Genomic DNA, 23,878 nt, shown 5'->3' with positions numbered 1-23,878 from the left:
AGCGCAGAGGTAGAATGAATTATGCAGTTTAATTAGATGTGCTCCATTGGTCTGATTCACGCAAGGTGGAGATTTTGGCTGAAGATTTTGGCTGCTTTGGGGGGGGAGGGGCACTGCTCTTGCAAAATCTGGACTCATTTCCTGCCCCATCCTCAAGAACCTGATCATATATCTGCCCCATTTCTAACGTTTTCTGCAACACCGCCTCTTCTCGAAGGGCGCGCCGGTTGGGGCCTTGAGGTTGTCACGGCCAGCTGATGCACGCCATCGAGGATTCAAGGCGATGGATTCGAGGATGCATGGTTAATTGTGCAAGTGTGGGGAAGTGTGTCAGGCTGGTGTGGGGAGAAGAGAGAGCTCAAGATGAAATGGGGCTCACACTTGACTGGGTAAAGAATGGCTGGCTGGGAGGAAATGCATTTGTGGGGGGGGAAATGGTGCTCCTATTTTTATGGACGTCTGTACGGCCATGCACTGTGTATCTATGAGAGCCCCAGGAGACATGATGATGATGATGATTTAATTAATTAATTAAATTTATATAGCCCGCCCTGGCTGCCGATGGAGCCCGGAGCAGCAAACATATCAACAAGACAATTTTACCAAAAAAAAAAAGAAAAGCCGTTTAAAACAGTTAAAAACATGCTAAAACACAGTTGCAGTTAGAAAAATTCTTTCATCAGGGATCTTTGGGTTGCCAGGAACAATCCCCTTCAACCATGAAATGCCTGAGATCTGGAGGGCACCAGCTGGGGAAACCTGCTTTAAGTTTACGTTTGTCTTGCCTGTGTATTTTTTTTGGTGGCAGGGGAGATGATCAGTTCCCCCCCCCGACAGATTCCTATTCCACAACCATAGGAACGCAAGAGGTTGCCTTATACAAAGTCATTGTATTTGTTCATACAGCTTAGTGATGTCTGCTCTGACTGGCAGCGGCTCTCCACGATCTTGGGCAGAGAAGGAATCCACACCTCCACCCCATCACCTGCTACTTGAAAACTTTTAGCTAGAGATGCCAGGGATTGGACCTGGGACATTCTGTGTGCAAAGCAGGGCCTCTACCACTGCTCTTCCCCTCAAAATAAAGCAAGATTCCAGTTCTCATGGTTTGGAATAAAGGGCTGTTTTAAATGGGAACAGAGGAAGCTGCCTATGGTCCATCTAGCTCAGTCCTGTCTGTTACAATGACTGGCAGCTCTGAGTAAGGCACAGGGAGGGTGAGGCTGCAAGTTTGCTAAATGCTGCCTGGTAATAGAAATTCCTTGCATGTAGAAAGCTAGCAGGGCAAAGAGAGGAACTATAGTCCAACTTTTTTTCCTGACTTCTCTCCCCACCCTCCCATATGCAGCAAAGTTTTGTGTGTGGGGAGAGGAGAGAGATACATGTGTATATGTATATGTATATATATGAAATGGAAATGGACTGCCTTCAAGTCATTCCCAACTTATGGTGACCCTATGAATAGGATTTTCATGGTAAGCGGTATTCAGAGATGGTTTATCATTGCTTCCCTCTGAGACTGAGAGGCAGTGACTGGCCCAAGGTCACCCAGTGAGCTTCCTGACTGTGTGGGGATTCAAACCCTGGTCTCCCAGGTCTTGGTCCAACACTCTAACCACTACACCACTCTCTCTCTCTCTCTCTCTCTCTGTATATGTATATTTTTACACTACACCAAGGCATCCTTCATCCTGGTGCCTTCCAGATGTTTGGCATCCTCCCATCAGCCCTAGCCAGTCCAAAACATCTGGACAGTTGGTTTGGGCTGAATATTATTATTATTATTATTAATAATAATAATAATAATTTATTAGTTGCTTATTAACTGAAGGTCTCTAGGCAACTTAACAACAATATTAAAAACAAAAATATATCATATTATAAAAGCAAAACAATAAAACAGCAGAGTAGACCCACTGACATTAATGGACCTACGCTAGTCATGTCTATTAATGTCAGTGGATCTAGTCTGGGTAGGATTAGTATTGAAAACCACCCAGTATAAGCTCCTGTTGTGTCTGTTGGCGGCTGACACTGAGTGACAGGGACTCTCTCTGGTTCCTGTTGGCAGACTTCAACTATGGCACGGAGGACTATGACGCCGAGGGCAACGAGGAGCCCAAAGTGCCCCCTGGCAGCTCGGAGACCATGCCGTACATCGACGAATCGCCCACCATGTCCCCTCAGCTCAGTGCCCGCGGCCAAGAGGGCGGCAGCAGCAGAGACGGATCCGAGAGCATCTCACCTGCGCCTGCGGATGGACTGGGTACCGTGGTGAGCGTTTGGGTCTGGGCAGCTGTTTAATTTCTTCCCGGAGTAGTTGTTGTTGATTTATTATGCATTAGCATAGTTCGATGTTCCAAGCGTTTCATGTTTCTTACATTTAAAGCACCCCAGGAGGCTGCCTTTTTTATTGAGTCAGACCATTGGCTTAACTAGCTCAGTACTGTTGAAAGGGACTGGCAGAGTTTCAAGGGGCGGTGTGTGTGTGTGTGTGTCTTTCCCAATCCTATCTGAAGATGCTGTGGACTTTCTGCACGCAAAGCGGATGCTCTGCCACTGAGCTGCAGTTCTCCCCCTAAAAATAAAGCAAGATTCTAGTTCTCATGGTTCTGAATTAAGGGCTAATTTAAATAGGAACAAAGGAATTGCCTTATGCAGAATCAGACTGTCCATCCACGCTCAGTATTGTCCACACTGACTGGCAGTGGCTCTCCAAGGCTTCAGACATGGATCTTTCCCAGCCCGACCTAAGGATGCCAGGGACTGAACCTGGGACCCTCCAGCATGCAAAGCAGGTGCTCTGCCACTGAGCTTCATCCCCTCACTTAACAACAGCAGCAGCAGCAACAACAGTAGCAACAATAGCAGCAACAGCAGCAGCAGCAGCAACAACACACTACTTTCCAAACTGCATTTTCACAATTTTCTGTGTTGTGATACATAAAATTTTATAGCGCTAGTAGAATGCTGTGATGTTTTCAGGACACAGTCTAAGTCCACCCGTTGCCTTTAAGCCTAACTCAAATTTTCCTCTCTCTGGAATTGGCTTTAAGCAGGATATGCTGAATTTGGGGCAGAATGTGGGGTGGTGGTGGTGGTAGAGCAGATGTGGCAGATGAACCCTTTTTGTTTTTGAGATTTGAGCAGGGGGAGGCCTGGCTGGAATCGATTTGGGTATGCCAATTGTACTCTTGAGCATGCCTTGTATTTGGGTCCAAATTGGCTCTGGCTCACACTGTATCTTTAAGCATTGCTAAAGCCGAGCCACCTCGATCTAGGGCCTTTTCTGTAGTGGCCCCCGAACTGTGGAACAGCCTCCCCGAAGAAGTACGCCTGGCGCCTACGCTTCTATCTTTTTGGCGCCAGGTTAAGACCTGGCTATGCTCCCAGGCATTTTAAGCGTTTATGTTATAATTTTATATTTTTATTTTTTATTTTTTATTTTGTTGCTGCTTGTGTTTATTGTTTGTTGTCTGATTTTATTGTTAATATTTTGTATTTTAACTTTTTTGTACACCACCCAGACAGCCACTCGCTATGGGCGGTCTATAAATGAAACAAACAAACAAATAAATAAATAAATAAAAACCTGGGTTAGCTTTCGCAGGGTTGGCAAACCTTTGGCACTCCAGATGTTGCTGAACTACAACTCCCATCATCCCCAGCAAGCATGGCCCATAGGCAGGGATGATGGGAGTTGTGGTTCAGCAACATCTGGAGTGCCAAAGGTTCACCACCCCTGAAAGGTCTAGAAGAAAGAATCTTTCTACACTCCCTGAAGTTGAAAGTTCGTGTTTTCCTGCATGTTCTGAAAGGCGTAATTGTCAAGGTTTTTTAAGGTAAATTATGTTGGGGATAATTTTTTAAAATCCTTTGTGCAACTTGTGTGGTTAGCACTCCTCAGTGTGTTGATATGTAAAGTGTATCTAACAATATATGTTGCTGGTTTTGTAGTTATTTAAAGCTTCAAGGCTTTATTGTCCTATGGTGTAAATTTAGTTCTTACTGTAGTTCAGATTGCCTTTGAGAAAGGGTCCAGTTGACCCCAAAAGTGCCGGGCCTGAATAAGCGTTTGAGCAATTCGTATCCACGCTGAGATCTTTCTGTTTTACCTTGGCACCTTGAGGTTTTTCCTCTCTCTGCTTTTTGGCACTAACCTCTTGTTTTCATCTCCTGGTTGGAATCAGCCCCGTCTTTAAAATTTGGCTGGTGCTTTATTTATTTTTAAAAAGTGTTATTTTGTGTACACCAGTACCTGAGCCCGCAGTAGTATTTGATTTATTTTTTTAAAAAGACAAAGAACTGATAAGACTCTGTAGAGTTGCAGAGGACAAGGCTGATGCTTTGCATGTGCGAAGGGCAGTTGGTATGGGAAAGAGGGGCTCCTCTTCCCGTATTATGGGATGGCATCAGAGTGTTGATGCAGGGTGCTATTGGCCAGTGTCGGGGCAGTGTCTTCTCCACTTGCTGGGCGTGTGTGGCTGGTGGCATAAGCAGTGGAAAGTATCCTGTACAAATGTGACCGAATGGTACTCCATGTTAGGTGTCACGCTGGTGTTTCAGGTTTGCTGTTTCTCCTTCTTCTTCATCTGGCTCTGAGGCCTTGGACAGAGGGGCCTCTTTCAAATGGCTGCCTGTGAAGGCAGTGATGGGCCATAGTTCAGTAGTAGAGCATCTGCTTTACATGTAGAAGGTCCCAGGTCTGGTCCCCGCCAGCTTTTCCAGGGAGGGCTGGGGGAAACCTCTGTCTGAAATCCCGGAGAGCCGCTACCAGGCAGTGTAGACGTTACTGAGCTATAAGGCCGCTTCTGATGTTCCTATCTAAACCAGTCCTTTGTTCGCAAGCATGAGGGCTAGAATCTTGCATTATTTTCAGGGGAAGGGCCAGAGCTCAGTGGCCAAGCGTCTGTTTTGCATGCAGAGGGTCCCGGGTTCAGTCCCTGGCCTCTCCAGGTAGGGCTGGGAAAGGCTTCCTGTTTGAAACCTCGGAGAGCCACTGCCAGTCAGTGTAGGCTGTACAGACTTAGGTCTTACTCGATTTAAGGCAGCTTCCTGTTTTGCCCTAGTATTGAATCATGTCCCCTCCTGTATGCTGTGGTCTGAGCTAGATGCCCCACCTGGTGGCCATAACATGATACTACGACTTCTATTTTTAAAAGGCTTCTTGCTAGAAAAAGTACTCACCACCACCACCCTGGGCCACTATTTCTGCTTCTGTTTGAATCTGATTTTAAGAATTAATATGCTATACAATGGGCCTTGGGGGGGGGGTCACATCACAGAGGTTTTCGGTGAGGAGGGAGTGTCAAATATGTATATATACCCACCCACCCAGAAAATCTCTGGCCTTTAAGACCCATAGCTGTGTGGATTTGTAAGCCTTAAAACCCGCAAATATTCCCGCTTCCTCTTTAAACTCCCCCAAGCAGCTGGCCCTTTGCATTTAACTCTTTCCTCCCATCTTTTCTGGGTGGAAACTGTGGTTGGCTTCGCTGCCTCTGAGACCCCACAGAGCTGTGGGCTCAGCCTCTCCAGTCAACTTAGAAAGCCTCTGCTAAATCCATCTCTTTCATCCTTAAAGTGCGTTGCACTGGTTCCTTCTCCCACTTGGTGTTGGTTTCAAGGTTCTAGTCCTCATTGTCTTTGTTTTCCCCCATTTGAAAGTTCTCCACCACTTTGCCCTGCCTGTCTCCTTCATCTCTGCCTATGCTCTCCTCGCCAGCCCCCCCGCCGTGGCTTTGCCTCTCTCTTCCTGCCCCCTCCCACAACTCCCCAAATAAACGGTCCTTTCCTGACAATGTGTTATGTTAAATGAGCCTTTGTGTGGTTTTCAAGTGTCTGGATCAGGACTGTGGCACAGGTGGAGGAAGAGGGTGAACCTTTTTGCCCTGTGCTGTGGTTCCGGAATATATTTATCGCCCATAGAAATTGCTCTCAGAGGGAATCTGCCATTGGCTCTATCTGTGAGCCGGAAAGTTCCCGATTCAAATCTCAAATGGCCATTTTGGCCTTAGGCACGATGCTGGGATGTCTTCAGTGCTAGTACTACTGAGAGTAGACCCATTGATATTATTAGACGTGGCTAACTTAAATTTATTTGTTTCATTTCAGTGGCTCTACTATGAGTAGGACCAGTATTTGGTACGACCTATTTTCTCCCTCAGCTCCACCCCCAAATCTGCTAAATAGGGTCATGCTATCCTACTTTACAGGGTTGTTTGTAAGGATGTACCAAGATAATATATGTGACACCCTTTGAATGCTGGAAGAAAAGAGTTATGTAGATGCACAGCTTCTTTTTTATATTCTTATTCTCCTCTCCTAGCCTCCTCGCAGGCTGGCTACCATCTTCTAGAGTCATCTTTTCCCCCCAAGCATTTGGTTAAATTTTGACCCCTTCATATTGATGTTTGTAAGGATTTTATGGATTTGTTTATATATGGTTCTTTGTACGTTTTTGTATTTTTAAATTCCTGCATGGTTTTATGTACACTGTGTGTGTTTAAATCTATGTAATCCTCCGCAGGACCCTCATTCCGGGGTTTATTTATTTATTTATCTACTTATTTATTAGATCCTCCCCACCCTTGGGCGGCTTAAAACTCCAAAAACCAGTTTTGTGCATCCAGTCTAGGTCATAATCCAGGGGATCTGCAACCTCTGTGATATATACAGCATCCAGCACGCCGTTGCCACGAACATAAGCCAGGGAGGGCTGTAGCTCAGTGGTAGAGCCCCTGCCCGGCCTGCAGAAGGTCTCAAGTTCAACCCCCGATGGCATCTCCAGGTAGGGCTGACAGAGAGAGAGAGAGAGACCTCTGCCTGAAAGAGAGCTGCTGCCAGTCAGTGTAGACAGTCCTGAGATATATTGGCCAAGAGTCTAATTCGGTATAGGGTATCTTCCTATGTTCCTAAGTGATGGCATTGTGCAGTTGAAGCCAGTGGCGATGAGCTCTGGGCCAGTTCATACTATTAGGGCTGTGCATGCGTGGTGCTATTCTGCAGCAATCAAGTTTCTAGTCCTTATTGATGCAAATACATTTTTGAATAGTGTGCTGGCCAGTGGCAGGGGCTGGGGGAGAGGAGAGGGAGAGAAATATCAGGCTGAGCAATGGGTTGTGTCTGACTAGGTTTTACTCAGAGTAGACCCATTTGAATGAATGGGCCAAAGGTAGTCATGCCCGTGAATTTCAATGAGTCTACTCCGAGTATATGGCTAACACTGGATGCAGCCTATTGACTGGAGGATCCTACTACATTGTTGATTGCTGTGTCCAGGAAACTTAGTATGAGTGAGCCAAAATAGTGAGATTTTTTTTTAAAAAAACAATACCAACTCCTGTTTGATAAACGTATTTAAGGCTTGTGTATGCACCGACCATACTGCAAGAAAATGATCAACTTGGGATGTGGTTTTTGTTGTTGTTGCAAATATATTGTTTTGTTGAAACCGGTAAAAACAGTAGTAACATTAAATAAACAAATAACATTTCACTGTGAATGAGGCCAAATAAGGCTGAGGATGACATTCTGCTGAATTGGCACGGGCTGTTAATTTTTTAGAGGCGTTTAGGCAGAAGCTGGATGGCCATGTTTCAGGGCGGCTCTCATTGCATCCTGCATAAAATAGGGTAATCGTGGGGGGTGGACTGGATGATCTCTGAGGTACCTTCCAATGCTTTTCTTGGTGCTTCATTTTATTTTATTTTATTTTACCATTCCACAACCTGCATTTCTTCCAAAGAGCGTGCAGTGGTTGTCTTCTCAGGGTCACCCAGTGTGCTTCATAGCTTGAGTGAGAGGCTGAAACTGCCCCCCACAAACATCCAAGTCCGACCCTCTCAACAACCGCTTATGCCACTGTAACAAGATTTGGTGTGCTGGGGTGCAGAATTTAATATCTCCCAGCCTCTTTAACATAGTCTCTTACTCTTTAACACAAGATCGCATGTGAGCCTGAATATGGTTCATGAAGGTGGATTCCTTTGACTGGGAACATGGAATAAAATTGTTTAGGAAGGGGTGTGTGTGTGGGGGAGCAAGCAGCTCTGTCCCCTCCCACTAAAGTAGATTGTTCGAGGAACTCCCCCCCTCTCCTGAGCAACTCCCTGGAGGCCGGCAAAAGAGCTTCATATGCAGACTCCGCGGTCTGTGGCTTGCCTTTTTAGTTGCTGTGTCCGTACAGCTGTACGCAATCACCAGCCAGACTCTGATGACCTTTTCGGGGGCCCATCCATACCGGTGCTTCTTCATGTGTAACTCTGCCCCGCCCCCCGCGATCTCATTCTGGGTTTGCTTCTTCTCAGAATGCACTTTTTGGGGTGGTATTCTTTAGTAAGTAACACAGGCTTCTGTGTTAGACAGAACTATTTGCTGGGGCTGAAGAAGCGCCCTGTGTGATTCAAAAGCCTGCATGTTCTTGTGCGGAGCTGGAAGAACATTTCCGCGAGCCTCCTGTGCCAGTGAAAAGCTTTAGATGCCAGCCCCTCCTGCCGCTTTAAAAACTATTTCAAGTTCGCATTCTCAGGATGCCCTGCAATTTTTTCCTCTTTCCCTTGCCCTTTTGCCATGTTATTGTGGGAGGAGAGATCTGTTTACTGTTGTTGCTGTTGTTTCCATGCGTAGCGCACCATTTCCCCAATAGCATCCATAGATGGCCCCCTGCCTGTCCTCACAACAACCCTGTGAGGCAGAGAACAACTGGTCTAAGGTCACCCAGGAAGCTTCATGGTAGCAATTTGAACGCAGGTCTCTCCCACCCTAGTCCAGCACTTTAGCCGCTGGCTCTCCTTTTGGTAACGTTTCCCTAACGCTTAGCTAGGAAATGGCCCTTTCTTGACATGTCTGTCAAGTAAGCATTGCTGGTTCCCCCCTCCCCACTTGCTGTTGGGCCATCTTTATAACAGCCTTGTGAGGCGAGCCAGTGTCGTTAGCTCCATCTTACAGAGGAGGCTGAGAAAAGAATAATTGTGGCTCAACCTAGAGAGTGGCGTGGCCAGAAATCTGCATTTCTCCCCTACAGTGATCTGAGCTGGTGTCCGGCAAGGGATTGTTTTTTACCTGCTTTTGCAGGGGTGTCTGGGCCCGCTTTCTTCCACGTGAGGGCCGCCGTCAGTCTGCGATCCGGCCCTCCTTCCCCTTTCAGCCATCCAGCGGAGGGAGTTTGCATCTGTTTTTTTCTTTCCTTTTCGGTTTTTGTGTGTGTGTATATATGTGTGTGTGCATCTGGCTTCCTCCTCCCCGCCTCTCCGCCCTTCCTCGCCACAAAAAACAGCCGGCTGCCGCTTCCTCAAAGAGGCGACCCTTCCCGGCTTGCTGTCCCTGCTTCTCCTGGCACTAGAGAGAAACAGCCTTTTTTTTTTGTTTTTACCAGGAGTGTCTGCGGGATCTCGCCCCACCTACAGAGGCAGGCTGGCATTTCCTGTCTGCAGGAGTGCCAACACTGGGCAGGACGGCTCGGGCTCCAAAAAAAAGAAGGAAGAGGCCGGCATGCTGAGGGCACCAGGAAGGGGTTAAGCTAAGCCGGGCCGTTTCTGGCTTGGCTTCTCTCTGTGTGTTCTCCGCCTTTCCCACGGGGAGGCTGGTTTCTTGGCTCTTGCTGCTGGAAGGGCGCGGGGGAAACGTTCACTTTTCCCCAGGACCGGGGTGCTCAGCAATGCCTCCGTTCCCTGGAAGGAGGCACGGCAGCACCAGGCTCCGGAGGTAGAGCTGGGCCTGGCTGCCCCCTGGCTCCTCTAGGGGGCTTCTCCCCGGAGCCGGCTGGGGGTTGGGGGGGAAACACCCTTGCTAGGCCATGCAAGAAGAAGAGGAAGCCATTGGCTATCTCGATAAGGTCCTAGAAGAGGAGGAGGAGGAGGAGAGGCCGGGCACCCCCACCACCCCCGGATTTCCACCCTCCGAAAAGGTGGGCATGGTGTGTGTGTGTGTGTCAGTCACTGCTTCTGCTGTCATTGCGGGCGCTTTCAAGCCCTTGGCAGCGGCCTGAGAGACCTGGCCACAGAAGGCCTACGTTGGGCCAAGGTGGATACCCTGCACTGCATACATATATTTTTTTACTCTGTATATGGGCAGAGGTACTCTTGCTGAGTGGGTCTCCGCACTTTCTAGAGCTCAGCCGATCCCAGGGCTTACCTCCTGTCGAGCTCAGATGGGTTAAAATAGTCTTATAATCTCTCACTCTCTCCCCCCCCCCAAAAAAAACTCTATACAGTTCTAAGATTTTGGGGGATTTGGGCTATCCGGGAATGAGGCCTCGGTGCTGCATGTGTGCGTGTACAGAAATTAGGTTGCCTGTTTAGGATCCCAGCGTGGAATCAAAAGGGTGTCATGTGAGGCCGGGAAGATGGAGGGCAGGGGCTGATAAGGCTGTTTGTTTGGGTTAGGAAGGGAGCAGATGCATTTCTCTGCTGTGCCACTTTCCCAGTCTCCCAACAGCTGCCATCTAAAATTGGTGCCTAGAAGGAACCCCTCCTGCTCTGCCCCTTTTCTAAAATCCATCCTAAGTTCCTCTCCTTCCCCACCCCAAAAATACCCCTACTTTTGGTGCAAAATATACCAGATGCAAGTCGTCGGAGGGGTTCATTTGAGCTCGACGTTCAGCCCTCCCCTCCCCAAGGAAATAAATCTCTTTTCTGCACCGAAGCGGAGGCAACAGTGGCGTGCCTCTGAGCATGAGCAGAGGGCATTGTTGTTTTGCTTTGTTGCTGAGTAATTGCAGGCCTCTCCCTCCCCTTTTGGAGTTTCTCCTTTTTTTCCCGGGATTGGGAAGAAAGCTGACACGTATTGTGCCCTTTATGTGAAGCAACTGGATGTTCGCTTGGCTTTTGTGGTGTGTGTGTGTGTAATACCCAGCTCTGCCGACAGCTGTGCCAAGTCTGGGCTTGCAGCCACTGGGTGGACACGTTCTTTGGACTGCATGATGGCTTTTTTAGGGGGGGGGGAATTCTTGGATCCGTGGGGTGCCTGAGGCCCTGGGTGGGTTGGAGTGGGAAGGGAAAGGGGTTCAAGCCCCAACAAGCCCCACATCAAATGTGCCTGAGGACGACAGGATGGCACGGAGCTTTCTCAAGCAACAAATCCCTGCCCTTTCTAGCTGTACACAGGCAAGCAAAACCAAAAACTTTATCCTGGTTGGAAGGCAAAAAAAAGGCAGTTATTTATGTTTCTTGCATTTTTTATCCACCCCCCTCTTCTTCCTCACAACAACCCTGTGAGGTAGGTGGGGTGGGAATGTCCCCAGTCTGAAATGCCGGAGATCTGCTGCCGGTCAGTGTAGACAGTACTGAGTTAGATGGCCCATGGGTTTGACTCTCTCCAAGGAAGCCTCTGATCTTCCTGTGACTGGCACTCATTTCTACTGCTCTGTCTTTTCAAGCATGTCATCCAGTAATAACCAGTCATTTGGCGCATTTACGTACTGCTGTTTGTAATAATACGTTCCCAGGATGGTTTGTAGTGCAAACGAGCCACCATTAATGCAAAACAAAACAAGTATAAATGCAAAAAAAGAGATCAGAAATGCTTTGAAAAAAAATTAAAAGCCTGGGAGAACAGAGAATTTTTTTGACTCGTTTTTCCCAAATGATTGGCGTCAGTCTCTTTTCCTCTCCCGCATTTTGGAAACCGCTTCGAGGCTCTGTTTACAGTCAAGGGGTGTATACATTTTGTTAAATAAAATACTGTCTGTGGGTGCGTGCAAAAGAGAGAGCGTAGAGGCTCCCCAGTTCAACTTTCTCCTCTGCCACAGACCCTGTCAGGCAGCCTTAAAACTGCCCCTTATCTAATGGAGGGTGATAATACTGGCCTGTTATTGTGGGTTGTTGTGACAATTACTAGGCCAAATATATGTAAAATACTAGTTAGGTGTGTGTGTTTAATCTGCTCCTGTGTGTGCATCTCTCTCTCTCTCTTGTTGTTGTTTAATCCGCTGCATCATACATTGTTTGGTTTGGTGTTTTGCTTTTTAAACATGACGTAAGCTGCCCCAAGCGCTGTATTTACAGTGGAAGGACAGGGTATAAAAATCCGAACAGATGAACAACATTTCCCAGATCATCGCTGGGACATCCTGCCCCCAAGGCAAAAACACACAATTCAATCATTCAGGGGGACCCAGGATTATGTCCTCTCAAGGAAATGTTTCTGAGGAAGGGAAATTGCATATATATTTAGGCGCGCGCGGACACACACTGCATTTTATCTCTTGTCATTACTCATTGGTAGTACCGAAGGCAGTGTGTGTGGATTGGGGCCCTTGGATCTCCTCTTCAGGCCCTGACAAGATTCTGGCAAGGTGGCTGCATTATTTGCCTTTAGGCTAGTGACGGAGGACCTCTGTGGGCCTCCCACTCCCATTGTGTCTGGTCGCTGGCCATGCTGGGAGCCCAACGCCTCCTGGAGAGCTGCAGGTCTCCCCTGCATTTAGACCTGCAAAATGCAGATCTTCATTCCCGGGGCAACTGGACTTTCCTGTTGTAGCTGGGATCCTGGGACCCAGTGGTGCCTAGGAGCATGGTGTTGACTACTCTGACTGGCAGCAGCTGGGTTTGGGGCAGGGGTCTCTCCCAGCCCTACCTGGAGATGCTGTCAGGGATTGAGCCGGGGGCCTTCTGTGGGCAAAGCAGATGTTCTGCCAAAGACCCACGGCTCTTCCTTGCCCACTTGCTAGAAGGCTGGACTTGGTGTCCTGTGTTCAAATCCTGGTCACAAAACTGGTGGGGCAGCCTGGGCCAGGTTGCTGTCTTTCAGTTCAGCCTACCTCGCGGGGTTGTTGTGGGGATGCAATGGAGCAACCTGTTTCATGCTGCCCAGTTTGGAGGATGGAGAAATTCAGTCTCTGCATGCTCAGAGATACTTGACATAATAATTATAATAATAACAATCATCATCATCTTCTTCCTCTAGAGTTGAGGCTTGGTTCTGCTCGCCTTTTAACGTTACACCCTCTCCCTTGCAGGGTGGACAAGATGCCGGCAAAGGCGTGGACATGCGGAGGGTGGTGCTCAAGGATTTCCTGGCCAACGAAGAGATGTACATCAACCAGCTGGAAGCGCTGTTGCTGGTGAGTGCAGCTCTGTGGTGATCCAACCTGGATGGCTTTAAAAAGAGGAGCAGACAAATTCATGGAGAATGAGGCTCGCTACCCATGGCTACTAGCCACGATGGCTACGTTCTCCCTCCGCTGTCAGAGGTAGTGATTGCCTCTGAACACCAGCGGGCTATCGCAAGTGGGGGAGAGTTGCTCTGGCACTCGGGTTCTGCTTGCAGCTTCCCGTTGGGGCATCTGGTTGGCCACTGGGAGAGCAGGAGGCTGGCCTAGGCAGGCCCCTGTCAGCCTGATCCAGCAGACGGGCTCTTCTTAGGGGCTTACGACACTGTCCTTCCCATTTTTGGGGTGTGAGAAATTAGCCTTCCCTCACCCTTGAAAAATTCTTGTGAATGCCCATGGATAGACACCCTTCCTCTGTACGGTTGTCTGATCCTTTAAAACCAGGACAGTGGTCATTGGTTGACCCTCCAGATGTTGCCCCCATCAGCTGCTGAATACCAGTTGCCCTGTCCCTGCTTAAAGAAAGAAAAGAGCCCTCCAAGCCTGTGAAAATCGCCATGTCTTGGGGCAGTGAGTTCCACAGGTTTTAACTTTAGAAGAAATCCCAGACGGCCGCAGCCTCTTCCACAGGCTCCTTTCTGTGGCCTCATGTTGAAAGTGTCCTTCTGGGGCTTATGTATATCTCCTCGTTTCCTCTTTCCAGCCTGACAGACTCAGAGCTGTCTTGACTTGCGTAAGACCCGCGTGAGACGGGGAAGCTGTCGAGCCGGCCCTTCCGTATTTTGGTGCAATATGGGGAACTGCACAAAGGCCTCTTTGACTTTTTGAAGGGCCGTTGTGCTTTGTGGGGGCTTACGTGTGACTTGATGACCTCTTCCTGCCATGGGATTTTCTTTGGGGAACTGTTTTTTTTTTTTTTAAATAATAATCAAAAAACAGAGACTGTTTTCGATACCCACAGAGTTGTCTGGCTGTAGGGTCCCCAGGTACTGATGATCCTTCCTGGCGAGGGGGTTTGCACATGCATCACAAACCGGCACACTGCGATTTCTGTGGGTATCCAGGAAAAAGGACAAAGTGTGGTATATTTTCCACAGGATCCAGTTTCCTTTGGAATCTCTCCTTCTGTTTTAAAACAGAAAGTTCCTAGCCCTCATTGACTACAGAGGCATGCTTGAAGATTGGCGTGGGGCAACCCCTGCTGAAATCTCAGAAGCCAGGGAGGTGGGGGGTGAGATTGACAGCATTTGGGGGGATGAGATTGTCTTTCACACCTCCTAGTTAAACTTGGGATAAATTCTGCAAAATAAGATACAGTTTACTCTGGTGCACAAATTGCATTGAACAGGACTATTGCAGAATTTGGCTTTTTCTGGATGCAGAATTTTAATGGTTGTCCCCAATGTAGTGGCTATTCTAATGTGGCTTCTTGGGGCGGGGAGGGGTGTCATGTGTTGCAGAGCAAGTTAAAGATGGTCAGGGAGCAGGAGGTGGAGAAGAGCTCTCCCTTACCAGTGAGAGGAGACTATGGCCTGGTTCGCATGTAACACTAAACCATGGATTCATAAACTATGGCTTATTCAATGATGACCTGATGTTATGTGTGAACCCTGCTTAGCATCTTAACTATAGTTTGTTTACCACAAACAAACCACAGTCTGAAGCCATGGTTTGTGGTTGGCTTATGAACTTTGGTTTGTTTCAATTATGGGTTGGCATTAACATGCAAACCCCAGCACACTTCCTTTACTGTGGTTTGTTTGACCGCACCACCCCAGATACTCAGAAGATAAGAGCAGCTGGGAAACAAACAGTTGAATTAGATTTAACTTAGCCCTACTCAGACAGCCCTACTCAGAGTAGACCCATTGATATGTAAGTTAGTCCTGTCCATTAACTTCAATGAGTCTACTAGTGTTGAATATCACCCATGGTTTGTTTGATTGTCTGCGGGATAACTTGTGCTTAACTTATGGCTTGTTAAACAAATCATGGCTTAAGCAAGGCATGGTTTAGTGTTCCGTGTGAAGCTCAGCAGTCTAGCTTGACAAAAGGCAGCTCTGTGTGTACAGGAGGGCTAGTCACTTGTACAGACTTCTCTTTGCAAGGCTGGTTCAAAAGAGTGTGTGTGGGGTGTGTGTCACAGTGTTAACTTTCTCTCTGATTGTTCCTTCCCTCTGTGCTCATTTGCTGTAGCCCATGAAGCCTCTGAAGGCCACCGCCACCACCTCCCAGCCTGTCCTCACTATCCAGCAGATTGAGACCATCTTCTACAAGATCCAGGACATTTACGAAATCCACAAGGAGTTCTATGACAGCCTTTGGCCCCAAATTCAGAACTGGGACAGCAGTGTGGTACTCGGCCACCTTTTCCAGAAGCTGGTGAGCACCCTTTGGTTTTTTCTGGCCCTTGGCTTCCTGTGTCTCCTCTGCCAACCTTTATCTCCGCATCGAGGTGACCTCTGTGGCCTTGGCACAGATATAATGCTTCGCTGACTGCGGTTGGCACAAAACGCTTCCTCAACCGCTATTGGCTTGAAATGCTTCGACTGCGGTTGGCACGAAACTCTTCAACCGTGGTTGGCATGAAACATAGGGTGACAGCAATCTTGCCAGCCGCCTTCCAAGTAGAGAACCTAGAGAGGCAAGGAAGTAGCCTTAATCAGGATTAATGCAAACCATACTCAAACTCTGATTTCTCATGCAGTACTTAACCATAGCTTAAGTCATCCACGGGGACCTAAAGGTTGAGAAAGGCTGGTTTTGGTATTACAGGCCAAGAACAGTTAACCATGAGTGAGAAGGGTGGTGGTGGAGTGAAATGTGGTTAAGCATTATATTCACATGTGGCCTTTGTGTACATCATGGCCTATCCCTACAAGGAAAGGCTACAACATTTTAGGTTTGCTTGTTTAGAAAAAAAGATGAATCGGGGTGGGGAATGGAGACATGACTGAAGTTTATAAAATTACGTGAGCAATGAAAAGGGGGATGTCTTTTCTCCCTCTCTCATTATACTAGAACCCGGGGTTATCCAATTAAAACTGATTAGCAAAAGAGTCAGGACAGACAAAAAAAGGACGTCCTCATCCAGCACAGGAGTTATGATGACTGTAGTGGAGCCTCCATGTTCAAGAGCAGTGTACCTCTGGATACCAGCTGTCGGGGAGCATCAGCGAGAAATGGCTGCTGCTTCCATGCCCTGCTCGTGGCCTTTCCGTTGGCGCATTTGATTGGCCGCTGCGGGAAAATAGGATGCTGGACTAGGTGGACCTGGGGTAGCCAACATGGTGCCCTCTAGATGTCAGTGGTCTTGCATCTCCCATCAGCCCCAGCTTAGCATGGCCGTTGACCAGGGACAGGAACTTTGGAAGCTGCCTTATACTGAATCAAACTGTTGGTCCATCTAGCCAATATTGTCTACACTGACTGGCAGCAGCTCTGCAGGGTTTCAGGCAGGGAGTCCCTCCCAGCTCTACTTGGAGATGCCGCTCTACCTCTGAGCTGCAGCCCTTCCCCAGTAATGATGAGAGGGGCCTTTTGGTCTAATTTAACCGGGCTCTTTCTGTGTTCTTTTGCCCACTGACCAGGCAAGTGGGTCGCTTACGGACATTTGGCCAGTCTCCTTTAAGGGTCGGTGGGCACAGTGCTTCTGCTTGTGGGGCATCTGATCCATGTCGTCTGTCTTTTTCCCAGCGAGAGGTTTCACCGCAGGCTGCCTCTGTTAGGCAAAAGGCCTCCTTGCAGATGAGATGTTTATTCATTACATGAAATGAGGTCAGATGGTTTTCCAGGGTGGAAACCTCAGCCTGCGTGCTCCACCTTTTCTTTGGCAGGTTTTAAATATATTATCACAGTGTTTGGAGAAACTGTGGGGGCAGACAAGTTTGCCCAGTTCTTGAGTTAAGAGCAAACTACTTTGCCAGTTATTATCCAGAGCTTAAATCTTGTGGTACTGCTGCTGCTGGGGATGTCTTGTGGATTGGTGCAGGTTTGGGTTGTCTGTGACTTACACATTCTCTCCATCCCCTTCAGCATCCTGCTTGCATTCAGAAACAGGGATGCTGTTCATTGGCAATGGGAACACCTCCCTCTGTTTTTAATTCCTGGAATAAACTCACTTGGATGGATATGTAAAGGCCTGCCCAAATGCTTTCTTTTTGGTTCCTGATCAGAATAAATGTTACAAAATGTGTTGCTCGGCTTTTGAATGTCTTCAAAGTGTATTCACCTTTATGCATTTGCCATGGTCTGTTTTATTGGTTGTTGTTGTATTGTGTGTTTGTTATTTAAGTTATTTACATCCTGCTTTTTGAGTCAGTTTTCCAAGGCGGTTTACAATGGAATCGGTAAGAGATAGAATGGAGCTCGGAGGTCATCTAGTACACCCCAATGGTGGATCTACAAAGCAGGATGCAATTACAGCAACCCTACGTAACAGGGTTGCACAACCTCTGGACCACAGGCCAAACGTGGCCCGCCAGGGGTTTAGATTTGGCCTGCAAGGCTGTTTTCTGAAACCATACCCACCTACTGTCATACACGATGGTCCTGGTTGCATTAGCAAAGGAAAGCAAGCTTTGGCTGTAGCAGATGGGCAGCAGAGTGGAAGCCTCAGGTGCTTTAAAGGACCACGCAGGACACTTTGTAAGCCCTGCATGGTGCTTTGAAGCCCTGACTTTGGGCTTGACGTCACAACCCTCCTTGTGATGTCAGGTGATTGTCAGGTGGGCCGCCCTGCCCCCTTGTCAAATTTAGCCCACGGGTCTAGATCCTGATACAGATCTGGCCCACAGAACCAAACAGGCTCTCCACCCCTGTTGTACAATATAGCAACAATTACAAACAAACAAACAAATATTACATGGAAATGGTTTCTGCCAAAATAGCACTTAGTTAAATTGAAGGCTGTGTTGTTTCAGACAGGCTTGTCCTTGCTTGAAAGGCACACCATACGATTTCACTGTGTCAGGATAACTGCAGGAGTTACTTACCAAGCGCTGGATTTTTCTATACGAGGTAGTTGTTTTAGGAGGGCTGCTGCAGAAGCCGTGATTATAGTATTTGGTGTTTTGGAAGAGTGTGTTCTCGCCTGCTTGTTGAGTGATCCTCAACTATTCAGGGAGGTGAGTTATAAATAAATATGCAAGGCCCTGATTATTGCGATTCGTGGGCCCGTAGCCCTGTGATGAACCTGTAGATTTTCAAACGGGAGGATTTCGGTCAGAAAGTGTGGGTGCCGCATTTTAAGAAGGGCATTGACGAACTGAAGCGTGTCCCCAGGAGAACATCAGAAGAGCCTGGTTGCCAGATCAGGCCAGTGGTCCATCCTCGTCCTGCATCCCTTTCTCCCTGTGGCCAACCAGATGCCCCAAAGGGAAGCCCGTAGACCGGACCTGAGCACTCTCCCCTCCTGCGATTCCCAGCAGCTGGCACTGAGAGGCATGTTGAGGATAGCAAGGGGTCAGGAAACCACATCCTGTGAGGAATGGGAGAGCCTGGAACAAGAGAAGATTGAGGGGAGACACGAGAGCTGTTTGAAGATATATGCGAAGGGCTGTCTCACTCAGAGGACGGAGCGGTCTTCCTCTCTCTGTTGCTCCAGAGGGCCAGACCAGCACCAAGGAGGGGCACTTGCAGGGAAGCGGATTTCAGCTAAGCACTATGGAGCTGTTCAGCAGTGGAACAGACTGCCTCAGGAGGTGGTAGTGAGCTCTCCTTCGCTGGAGGTGTTTAAACAGAGACTGGATGGTCAGAGCTGCTTTAACTGCAGGATTCCTGCGGCGACCAAGGGGGTGAGCTGAATGACCTCTGAGGTCTCTTCCACTTCTAAAGTTCTGTGCTGTTAAGGGCACATCCACACTGTACCTTTAGAGCATCCTTATGCCACTTTAACACGTTCATGGCTCCCCCCTAAAGAATCCTGGAAAGTGTCATTTGTGAAGGGTGCGGAGTGTTGTTAGGAGACCCCTCGCACAGCTACAATTCCCAGCACCTTTAACAAGCTACAGGCCCCAGGATTCTTTGGGGGAAGCCATGAACGTGTAAAGTGGCATAAGGGTGCTCTAAATGTATGGTGTGGATGTGCCCTTAAAAGCACAGAACTTTAGAAGTGGAAGAGAACTCAGAGGGCATCCAGCTCACCCCTTACTCACCGCAGGAATCCTGCAGTTACAGCATCTCTGACCATCCAGCCTCTGTTTAAACTGTTAAAGTGGCTTAAAAAAGTCAAAAAGTGTTGACTGTTAAAGTGGCTTAAAAAACCCCACTGAAATGCGGCTTCTTTTGGTAGAGTGGTGGTGCATATGCATCAGAAATGCTTTTCAATGAAAGCAGTGCAGACAGCTTTTAATGACAAAGGAATGTGTATTTTGTATTGATGTCTTTTCCCCCCAGTTTGGTTGTGACTTATGGCCTAAGGGAATGAAGTTAATGTTTTCCTAATGTTTTTCCTCCCTATACACACACACCACCACGGCCCCCCCATAGGCTAGCCAGCTGGGGGTGTACAAAGCCTTTGTAGACAACTACAAAATTGCGTTGGAGACGGCAGAAAAATGCAGTCAGAGCAACAACCAGTTCCAGAAAATCTCAGAGGTGAGAATTCAAAGTGTGGTTGGCAGTCTCATTTTATTATCCTGTTCTTTCTTTGCACAGGTCAAAGGTAGCATAGATGGAAATTATCCTTCTCCCCCCCCTTCACAACAACCCTGTGAGGCAGAGCAGGGGTTGGGAGAGACAGAGAGAGATTGATTGACTTTCCCAAGGTTGCCCAATGTGATCCATGGCTTGAATGGGGGGTTGTTTTTCTGCCTCAAATAGACAGGATGCTTTATAATTAACACACACACACCCCAAAAAGAGGCAGGTCTTTGCCTCAAGGATCCTACATTGCAGTCAGATCCCTTTGCTATAAAGAAGATGTGCTGATGTCTACCTTCCTGTGCCGTAAACAAAACTGGGTATTAAATATGTGCTTGGGGGTGAATGTGTTTGGTGTGGGTTCAAGTTATACAGGCCAAGCTATCTCTTGCAGCCACATACATTTAAAGCACCATGACACTGCTTTAAACAGTCAGCTCCTCCCTGCAAAACATCCTGGGAACTGTAGTTTGTTAAGGGCGCCGAGAGTTGTTAGAGGTGCGATCTCTGGGAATTAAGAAAGAGAAGAGCTGGGGGCGGGGGAGCAGAAAATACACCTTACCAGCTTTTAGAAAATGAAGGTTTCAGAGTGTAACCCGTTGAAATGAATGGGGAGGACTAACTTGGGGCTATTTATTCCAGCGGGTCTGCTCTCTGAGTAGAATTAGGTGGCTACAACCCTATACCTGCTTAACCTGGGAGCAAGCGCCGCTGAACCCCAGGAGGAGATTTAATTTCTGGGCAGGCATCTGCGGGTGCCCTCCTGCACATTCCCTAAAAAAGGCCTCTTTTTCCCCTCTTGGCAGGAGCTGAAAGTCAAAGGGCCTAAGGGTGTGAAGGAGAGCCACACCTCCGTTACCATGGAAGGTATTGATTTTGTTTTGTGTGTGTATATTGTAGGTGTGTGCGAGTGAGTGTGCAAATTGTTTGGCGCCCTCCTTTGTCTGCCCCTCACTCCACCCCCGCTCCCAAGCTATGGCGACCTTAGCTCACGAAATGATGGATAATATCCCCGATACGCATCCCTTTGTGTCCTTTACGGGAGAGGGGAGGGGGAGGTAAGGGGCTGGGGAGGAGGGGGCCGCACCTCTTTAACATGCGAGCCACGTCTGTCAGCCCCCTCCTCCTCTTCCTCCTCCCCCCACCATCATCACCACCGGCTGCCTTTGTAGCTCTCCTCACCAGCGGACCACCGATGGAACCACCGATGGAGGAGCTGGTAGCGATGCAAGCCGTGCGGAGAGTGCCATGGAGATCCTGTTCATCGTCCGGTTTTGCTGCAACTGTACCTACGGTGGGGTTGTGCCGGATTACCCTTTCCGTCAAACACTGCCCACCCTGGCTCTCTTTTTTGTTTCTTTGATAAGAGCGGGTGGTGGGCAGGGAGGATGGTGTTGCCCGCTCGCGTCTGGGGTCTTCTTGCCGACACCTGGGGAGGGGGCTTGTAAGGATGCTGGCTTCTCCTTTGTCTCTCCTGCACACGGCACTCCGGCAACCAAGCACGGGAGGTTTCTCAGCGCGACTCAGACCTCCTCTCCCCCCCTTTCCAGGTTTCTCCGCTTTGCGTTGGGAGTGTCAACTTGGTGATTTCTTTGTTCCTAAACGGTCCAAGGCTGGGCTCTTCTCCATCTCTAGGGTTTTTCCCCAAAACGAGGAGGGACCAAGGAGGTGATGCCCTTGGAACTACCAAGTCCCAGCGGCGGGCAAGGAAAAAATGGGGGGGGGGCTGTCCTGTTGGTACACCACCAATTTGGGGCCAGCTTTTACCTGATCCTATCTGAGCACAGCTTCTCAGCTTAGCATGGTTTTGTGACCTCTGTTTGAACACAGAGCTCTCTCTAGAACCTGTAAGCAAAGGGGTGGCGGCTACCTGTCTCCATTCGTTCTACTCTCTGCCCCCCAAAACCACCTCTGATTTGCCCCTTCTTTTCCCCATTCATTAGTTGCTTGTGGGAAGTGGGGTCTCATAACCATGACAACGAACGGGGGACTGTGTTGGTGGCCACTGGGCCAGGTTCCTATCTTCCATCATCTTTATTGGGGCGCCGGAGCCCTGCGCCCCACTGTTGGGCATATCCTGTAACTCCTTTCAACATGTGGGTTTCTTTCTCTCTTTTTGTAAAGGGGAGGGTGTTATTTCTGCATGTCTCTCCATGCCTTTTGCCATTGCAAGGCGGCTAGTTTGGAGGTGGGGGTATCGTTAAAGGGCATCAAATTGACAATCCACTTTTTATAGTTTCTCGCCCATGGGGAGAGAAGAGCGATATTTCTGCCCCCAAAAATCACTGGGGCGAAAGGTGGATGCTGCCATTGCTCCTGTACACACTTGCTCAGTAGGTGTCCCTAGTGGGCTGGGGCTGGGATGGAGGGGGGGACTGGGCGCTCTGTTGTGTGAGGGGGTGAGGATGCATTTTTGGTCCGTTTCATGATGAGAGTGTCTGTTCCCTTCAGCTTGGGGAAGTGGCTTTGAGCGGGAAAGGGGGAAATCCATGTTTGCGTGTCTGGGCAAGAATTGAGCAAAGAGGTCACAGGGAAGAGAAACGTTCAGCCTCTTGCCTAATTCTTGATCCGGGCGGCAGATTTTGCTGCTCCGCTAGAGGGCAGCAAATTGTTAATTGATAGTGTAATTGCCAGCTTGGTTTTTTCTGAGTGTTTTCACCACCAAGGGACGTCTGTGTGCCCCCCCTTTTTTTTAAACCCCAGGTACCAAAATGCAGTGGGCCGTCCTCACAGGGGCAGGGGTGACTTCCTGCCGTAAAGAGACAGGAGAGGCTTGGGGGTGTGGGGAAAATTACTCCTCCTGCTGTGCACTTGCCTTTTAAAAATAAATAAAAGGAACGATGATGTAATGTGAAAGTCAGGAAGGTTGAACTGAAACAATACTTTGCCGAACAGCAACTTAATGTGTGTGTGTGTGCTGTCTTGCCAAGTGATGATGAATATTTTGTATATGTGTGTGTGCGTGCAATTAAAATACATAGAATTATTTATTGCAGATTCCAGTTTCAAATGCTTGGCTTGGGGTGTGTTTTTGGAAACACCTCCCCCAACAACAGCAACATAATAATAAAATCCATTTTGCCTCTTCCTGGTCACGCTTCTGATGGGGAAGAAGCCTGGGCTAAAATGAAGAAGAAACTTTAACATGGTTTGGTGTACAATTTTCGCTTTTCCCCCCCATCATTGTTTCGAGGCGACAAATGACAGTCACAGGAATAGGGGGCAGAAGCGGGCCTAGAGATTGAGACTATCTTTTTTGGGGGGGGGCTTAGACAATAGCTGTGGGCTTTGACAGTGGGAGGGATGTGTTCCTTGTGGCACGTGCATTCATTTCGTTTGTTGCCTCTGCGTGATGGGCGGCCATGTTTGTTTTGTGCCGGCTCCCTTTCGTGGGTTGTTGTCGCCCACAATGGTCTACTCAGAGTAGACCCATTGAAGTGAATGCCCCGAAGTTAAGTCATGTCCACTGCTTTCAATGGGCCCACTCTGAGCATGACTGACGTTGGATATAACCCTGTTTCAACATGGTGGCTGGGCGGCCAAGTTTGTTCCAGGTCTGTCCCCTCCACATCTCAAGTGGGAGGGGCCTGATTTTTACAGGGAACTGGAGTGTAAATCTCTCTCCCGCACAGACACACACATGCACACAAAGTGTGTGGTTTAGCTCCCTTCATTTGCAAGGGCACGTGAAAGTGCAAAATGGCTGCCCCCAAAAACTGTTATTTGCTTTTGGCCCACCAGGCTTCTCTATCTTGGTCCCTTCTAGATGTTTTGGACACCGATTCTTATCAGCCCTAGCCAGCACGGCCATGTTTTGGACTATAGCTCCCATTAGCCTCAACCAGCATGACTGCTCAGGGACACGGCTGGCACCAAAGGGTGGCCAGGTGGGGCCCTGGCTGAGGGCCCCTGTAGCCCTGAAGGGCCCCTCCTTAGAGTGTGGGAGTAGCGCTCCCCTTCCACAATCCTCAGCAGTGTCGACTCTTGACCCTGCCACAGATTGCAGAGACAGAGCTCCCAGCCCCCCCCTCCCAAGACCATGCAGGCCTGTGGTGCCCACCCATTCCAACTATCTCTCTTCGCTTTCTGTGAATGCCCTGCACGCTACACGCGCAGCTGCCATCAACCAAGATGGTAGCAGAGGCTTCTCTAAGGGGCTAATGCCCCTACTGCCATCTTGATTGA

At 48.6% G+C, this 23,878-nt stretch overlaps 1 protein-coding gene across 2 annotated transcripts in view; it reads left to right on the top strand.

Moving 5' to 3' along the window:
• The window catches only part of ABR (ABR activator of RhoGEF and GTPase), a 102,484-nt gene that overhangs the window by 32,762 nt on the left and 45,844 nt on the right, over positions 1-23,878 (top strand). Inside the window, exons 2-6 of one of the 2 annotated variants that reach the window (XM_061605232.1) lie at positions 2,072-2,274; positions 12,959-13,063; positions 15,248-15,433; positions 19,541-19,648; positions 20,500-20,560. In XM_061605232.1, the coding sequence (XP_061461216.1) occupies positions 2,072-2,274; positions 12,959-13,063; positions 15,248-15,433; positions 19,541-19,648; positions 20,500-20,560 (663 nt within the window). Of the gene's footprint in view, positions 1-2,071; positions 2,275-9,297; positions 9,908-12,958; positions 13,064-15,247; positions 15,434-19,540; positions 19,649-20,499; positions 20,561-23,878 lie in introns of those variants that run through there. The other variant, XM_061605233.1, reaches the window with a different exon arrangement.

This window comes from Rhineura floridana, chromosome 21 (genome assembly GCF_030035675.1).
Source record: "Rhineura floridana isolate rRhiFlo1 chromosome 21, rRhiFlo1.hap2, whole genome shotgun sequence".
Classification (NCBI taxonomy): domain Eukaryota; kingdom Metazoa; phylum Chordata; class Lepidosauria; order Squamata; family Rhineuridae; genus Rhineura; species Rhineura floridana.
The sequence above is the reverse complement of the archived record's forward strand: the minus strand, read 5'-3'. Positions and strand labels throughout refer to the sequence as shown.